This window comes from Mangifera indica, chromosome 19 (genome assembly GCF_011075055.1).
Source record: "Mangifera indica cultivar Alphonso chromosome 19, CATAS_Mindica_2.1, whole genome shotgun sequence".
Classification (NCBI taxonomy): Eukaryota; Viridiplantae; Streptophyta; class Magnoliopsida; order Sapindales; family Anacardiaceae; genus Mangifera; species Mangifera indica.
Genome location: NC_058155.1, coordinates 12,690,282 through 12,696,377, shown reverse-complemented (window position 1 = coordinate 12,696,377; position 6,096 = coordinate 12,690,282). Strand labels below are relative to the sequence as shown.

General features: G+C 35.8%; 1 protein-coding gene across 1 annotated transcript; it reads right to left on the bottom strand.

The window, feature by feature from the left end:
* Positions 1-433: 433 nt before the first annotated feature.
* LOC123203521 (T-complex protein 1 subunit beta-like) lies at positions 434-5,663 on the bottom strand. Its single transcript, XM_044619905.1, has 12 exons — positions 5,528-5,663; positions 5,286-5,333; positions 5,150-5,206; positions 4,846-4,911; positions 4,628-4,739; positions 4,296-4,424; positions 3,948-4,019; positions 3,606-3,721; positions 2,887-2,963; positions 2,062-2,547; positions 1,169-1,484; positions 434-733 (listed from the first exon to the last, which is right to left on the bottom strand). Exons 2-12 carry the CDS (start codon positions 5,289-5,291, stop codon positions 587-589), a joined length of 1,584 nt encoding a protein of 527 aa, XP_044475840.1. The 5' UTR covers positions 5,292-5,333; positions 5,528-5,663; the 3' UTR covers positions 434-586.
* Between the last annotated feature and the right edge of the window lie 433 nt (positions 5,664-6,096).

Genomic DNA, 6,096 nt, shown 5'->3' with positions numbered 1-6,096 from the left:
ATTTAAGTAAAAATAATTTATTAATAATTTTTTATTACCTTTAACCAAACACAATAATTATTTATACCTATCAAATTTTATCAAATATAATAATTATTTATATCTAGTAATCTTCTAAATAATCTATCTTCAAAATAATTTTTTTATTTTGATAATAAAATATTATCCAAACTAGACGCCCCCTCAGTATCAGTGCTTAGTACTCTGCAATCCATTCCATCCATGTAACGTAAGATAACAAACATTCAACATATATCCTCAATTAAATTGTAACTTATGTATTCAATCTCGTATTTCCTCCTTAGTACGCTTCCAGGCCACACTGAAAATAGAGCTTTTGGGATGTTCCCATGTTTGGTATCTAAGATGTACTCCAGCTTCAGAAAGTAATTTCAAAATGTTGACAACCAATCTGATCAATTTCAAACAATACTTGAACAAACAAAAGCTTTTCCACTTCTCCTACTTAACCCCATTAAAATCCATCCTAGAAGAAGTACAATAATACTCAATCACACAGCAAGAAACCAAAAATTGGTTGGAACATTACAACATTGTCCTTTTATCGCTAAATAATCAGTCATGTTTACATTCTATCTTCTCTCTTCCTTGGGGCACAGGTGATGATTTCATCGACTCTAAGAATCATCTCAGCAGCCTCAGTTGCTGAGAGCAGTACAGCCTGCTTAACTTTGAACGCTTCTGAGATTCCCAACGCAGCCATGTCTCCTACCTGTAAGAAGACCAACAGCAAACACATGTCAGGATTATGGACTAATAAACAAGAAGGGCTTAACTTTGAAATATTGATTTCATTATCAAAAGGACCAAAAAAAAAAAAAAATCCAAATCCATGTTTGGCTTAAACCAGCCAAATTCTAATTGGAGTTCCAGTTCAAAAGTTCAGCTGGAGTTTGGTTCGTTTGTCTCTCCAGTAATCCTGTTCATCCTAGTGACAACACTTTTCGTGATATTGTATACCAACTAGAATAACAATGAAATAGAATATCATAGGCCAGATAGACAATGTCCCAGAAGGTGTGCACCGTCCTCAGAGGTCCCACAATTAAGACACATAAAATGGTGCAATGCCCATAAAAAAGAGCATATACATTGCATTTCAAACACAAAGCATAGTAAGTGTAAATATTTTGATTTCAGTACTTACAGATCCAGATATAACATCAATCCCTGCAGTGCATCCTTCCTTCTGGTGCTCTGCACGCAGCTGAGCTATCAACTCAGCACTATCCAGACCAGCATTGTCAGCAATGGTTGTTGGAATGGAAATAAGTGCCCGTGAAAAAGCATCAATGGCATGAGACTTCTTCCCAGGAGTCTTCCTTGCCAGCTGATCCACTTCCTTTGCCATCACCATCTCAGGCCATCCACCTCCAAGCAAAACCCTGCTGTCATTGACTGTCTGGGATAGAACACATAAGGCATCATGCAGAGATCTCTCGGCCTCATCGAGCACATGATGGCTGCCAAAAGTAAACAGCTCAGGCTCCATGTTCAGCATGAAATGTTAAGAAAGGGACTGTGCATACTATGGATTTAGGAATTGTTATAGAATACAGACTGAAAGCAATCACAAACATGCACAAAAGATATCTTCAGACCTGCTACTATCTTAACAGTAAAATAGAAGGAAGAACATGATGCTATCAAATAACAGCCATTTTCAGCTTAAATCCCTGAGAAAAAACTATTTTTTTCCATTTCTGCTTAGATGGAAATGGAAGGGTCTGAATTATTTTGTGTAACATAAAAATTGCCACCCAAGAATAAGGTTTTAAACAGCATAATTACAGGAGATGAAACCATCTTATATCAGATTACTTAAGTAGAACATATATGGTAGAAAGAAGCAAATTGATAATTCCACAATACATGATAAAATACACATGCATACAATAGAAAAAGCGAGAGACAAAACAAGTGAAACAAAAAGCAAAATTATCTACTGACATAGGCTCAGTGTGCACACACATAATATAGATCATCGAAGGAAATATGCAAGCATGGAAAGAACAAAATATATATGTTGAGAAAATGTACCTTGCACCTCTCAATACTATGGTACAGGCCTGACCCATTTCGACACCAGAAAAGTGGATCAGCTTGTCCTCACCAATCATGATTTCCTCAATGAGCTTGCAGTGCCCAAGCTTAACTGACTCAGGATTGTCAAAGGTTGATGCAATTTCACCACCAGTTACCAGAGCCAATCGCTCTATACCATCAAAATCAGCATGCTCAATTGCAAGTATGCCAGCATCTGCAAAGAGTTCCTCTGGGAAATTGTAAATCAATTGCCTATTGACAAAGCAGTTAATCCCATGACCTATTATCTTCTGCACCTTTTCTCTCATCTTTTGTTTCTCAGCTCCTTCTATCTCAGCCGCCTTGGCCATTGAATCAACACGAACGCGTGCCCCATAAATCTTCACTTTATCTGTATCCATTGCAGTATTTGCCACCAATATCTTAGCATTTTCTATGCGCTTTGGTTGTCCAATTCCTATTTTCTTGTCCAGAATAAATCTGAAAAAGCAAATACAAAAGCATTAAAATTCATAAGAGATCTACTAGATGTTATTCACAAACTCATGCAATGAATGAAATTATACCAAGGCATGCACATTTAAATTATTAAACTAGCCATACCTATTGATTAAGTGAAGCAAGCCAAACTTAAAACTATATTGATTAAAAAAAAATCAAATAGAATCACAGTAGGTTACGTAGGATTTGCAGCATATATGTGAAATTCATTCAATTTATAATCAATAACAACAGAGTCATAAGCTTCTTCGTTTTTGTTCAGTTAGATCTAAGACTTGTACCAGCTGCACAAAGTAATTTTAAGTTTATGTACCCCACCCTTCATCTAGGAAGGAATCCCTTAGTGATCCTCCAGGCTTCTTGATAATTTGGATGGCCTCTAAGTTTGTGCTGCCCTGTAATTTACAGCATCATTGTCAGACCATACCAAAATAGATTTTAAATGTAGATCATACATGAAAATCTCTTCTAACAAAAAGTACATACAAAATAGGAATGGGTCTGTACAAAATATGTAAAATAACTCTTTGCATCCAACGTAAATCATTAAATATGGTGGGGAAAGGAACATTCCAAAGGTGGAAGCAAACAAAAGCAGAATGAAAACCCTCACATTATTATTATGAGAAGCAAAAATATCTATTATGATTAAAAATTGTAAACAAATAATTTACTGGTTTGGGACACATGTAACACAGGCATATCAAGCACAATAACTAAAGTGTATGCATTTCAGTTGTAATTCTTCTGAACCAAGCAAACTTGTTTATCAGAAACATTTATTTTCTGGCTTTTCTGTTCTCAGTTTGTGCCACAATGGCATGGAAGCATTTAAGAAAATGCTAAAACAAATAATTAAGATGTGTGCATGAATGTGTATGCATACAGCCCAAGTATGTGTACCACCCTTGCAGAACATCTCAAATTACACGATCAAGAGCAAGAAGATGTAGTTAGCTTCAATTTCAAGTGACTACCATAATCGAGCACCAGCAGAACATTTTCATTGAGCTTTATTAGTACATCATTAGAATTACCTTAAGCCTCATAACAGCATCAACAGCCAATTGTGCAAAATGTTCCTTGTCCTGTGAGAGAATTTTGGAGCTCAAAGTAGTCATAGCAATTTTCATCAAGTCTGATTTGAATTTTTCTGCATAATCCAGTATCATCAAGCATCATGAACACAATACAATAAATTTTCTAGCCATCATCGCCTATGCTGGCCTTCATGATATTTTGAGAGCAGAAATACACCTAATGAATCTAATCTCATGCACAATAAACAATATCTAGAACAGTTCATACTGACAAGTAATCAGAAAAAGAAATAACCCATTGATAAGTGAATATGTACATGCAGCATACACAATCATCACCTGCATCCTCTTTATTATCCATGACCTTCTGCAACAAAGCATCACGTGCACATTCAGCAGCCATTCGGAAACCTACATGTTAAAAAAATCATCAACATAGCATACCTTGGAAAAAAACCACATATTATTAGCAATACAAAAACAAGATGCACAGTTAGCTCAAGAGATATCAATTATTTAAAAAGAAAACATAACAGATATATGACCACATACAGCTAATAAATTATTTGACCTTACATTAATAGAATGTTGCAAAAAAAATATTTTGGTTCAATAAAAACATGTATAATAAGCTTTATTAGAACCCCAATTGGGAATAGGCAGTAGCAAGAAAAGCCTAGTGAAAACCTGATATAATAGTCATTGGGTGAATCTTAGCAGCCACCAGCTTTTCTGCCTCCCTTAGAAGCTCCCCAGCCAAAACAACAACAGAAGTTGTCCCATCGCCAACTTCATCATCTTGAACTTTGGAAATGTCTGACTCTTGAATTAAGGATTATAACCCAGAAAAGGCAGAAAATTATTCATTCTAAGAGTGACAAGTAACTACTCCGCAGGTAAAGCAAATTGCAAAAGAGTTTTGTCAGATAGATGCCGCTACAGTATGCATAACTTCCAAAATAAAATAGTATAAAGAAACTCAACCAGCCATCAGAGCAAAAATACTGTAATTAGGATACCAACAAGGACTTTAGCTGCTGGGTTGTCAATATGTAGAGATTTAAGTATAGTGGCCCCATCGTTTGTAACAGTGACTTCACGTCCTCTGCCAGTCGACTGTAAAATTTTATCCTACACAGATATTTTATCCACATGAAGATAAATAATCAAGTAAAGGATAAGAGTAACAACTGAAGCCTTCTAGTTTGCGGCACATCAAGGCAGTAAGAGAGCTAACCATTCCTTTTGGTCCTAAGGTTGTCTTAACCAAGTCAGCGATTGCCATTGCACCAACGAATGAAGCCTAGAGAAAACATAAACATGATGAATATTGACACTATAGAAAATAAGGAAAATTTTAATCATCATTTTAGATTAATTTAGCTCTTTCCAACTAAACAGCAGTATCTACAACAGCCAAAACGCAATATCAGAGTCATTAAACTCAGCAGCAGCACCATTACAAAATTCTAAACAAGTGGAAAATAAATACTAACAAACTCCAATATTCATAACTTAAAACCCTAATATCCAATGCTCACCATTCTGGCGCGCTCTCCTTTCTCTTCATTGGCTTCATCTTTAAAAATCCTCTCGACCTAATAAGACATACGCAGCGTACATTATAAACAAATTTAAATAAAACTCCAACTGAAAAGTTCTCAGAAACCGACATACCGCCATCTAAACCAAACTGAAAAAGAATACGCTAAAATATTAATCAACCTGAAACAAGCAAATCACGAACACAAAATATCGTAAGCCGAGAACCACAACTAATCGGATCTTAAATACTGATGTAAACATACGAACATATAACAGAAATGCATAGAAAATTTCTCACTAACCGTGCTAGATTCAACATTTTCCCAAAATAATATGAAGAAACCTTGAAAAGCCAGAGATGAGAAAGCCGTTACCTGATCTTAAAGACGGAGACGATTGGCTGCTAGGTAGCAAATTGGAGAGGGCGTGAGTAGCTAGACTGCGTTATTAGGATTTGTTCTATGAAACAACTATTGTGATATGGTGTTGCAGTGCTTATTGTAGTTTTTGCGCTTCAGCTTTGACGTTCATTAATATATTGACTTTGACTTTGTAAGTTATGATCATTAACAAAAAGACTTGGAGTAGGGACCGTCCGATTGGATCCGCTAGAACGAGCTTATAATTTATGTATGGAACTAGTAGTGTAATATCCTTACCTATCCTCTACAATTTCTTTTAATTTGTTATCGAAGTCTCCCGAGTTCAATGGACCAGCACCATCTGATATTTCTTTATTTTTCAAAAATACATCCCATCTCCTTTTCCCTCCAAAATTCTCTCCTTTTAACTTCACTTCATCACAAAATATGCACCTTACGGAACCCTAACCTTGACGGATTGAACACAGTAACTGAGGAAGAGACGAAGCAATTGGAGTTCGGAACACAAACTCTAAAATGCAAGACATTTTCACATCGGTTCAACTATCCTTAGTGTTTTG

What these genes read in the sequence shown, in the direction of transcription:
- LOC123203521 (XM_044619905.1), bottom strand. An exon ending in AAGGAGAGCGCGCCAGAATG is followed by an intron (nt 4,912 to 5,149) that starts GTGAGCATTGGA and finishes TGTTTTCTCTAG; the next exon opens with GCTTCATTCGTTGGTGCAAT. An exon ending in CCTTAGGACCAAAAGGAATG is followed by an intron (nt 4,740 to 4,845) that starts GTTAGCTCTCTT and finishes ATATCTGTGTAG; the next exon opens with GATAAAATTTTACAGTCGAC.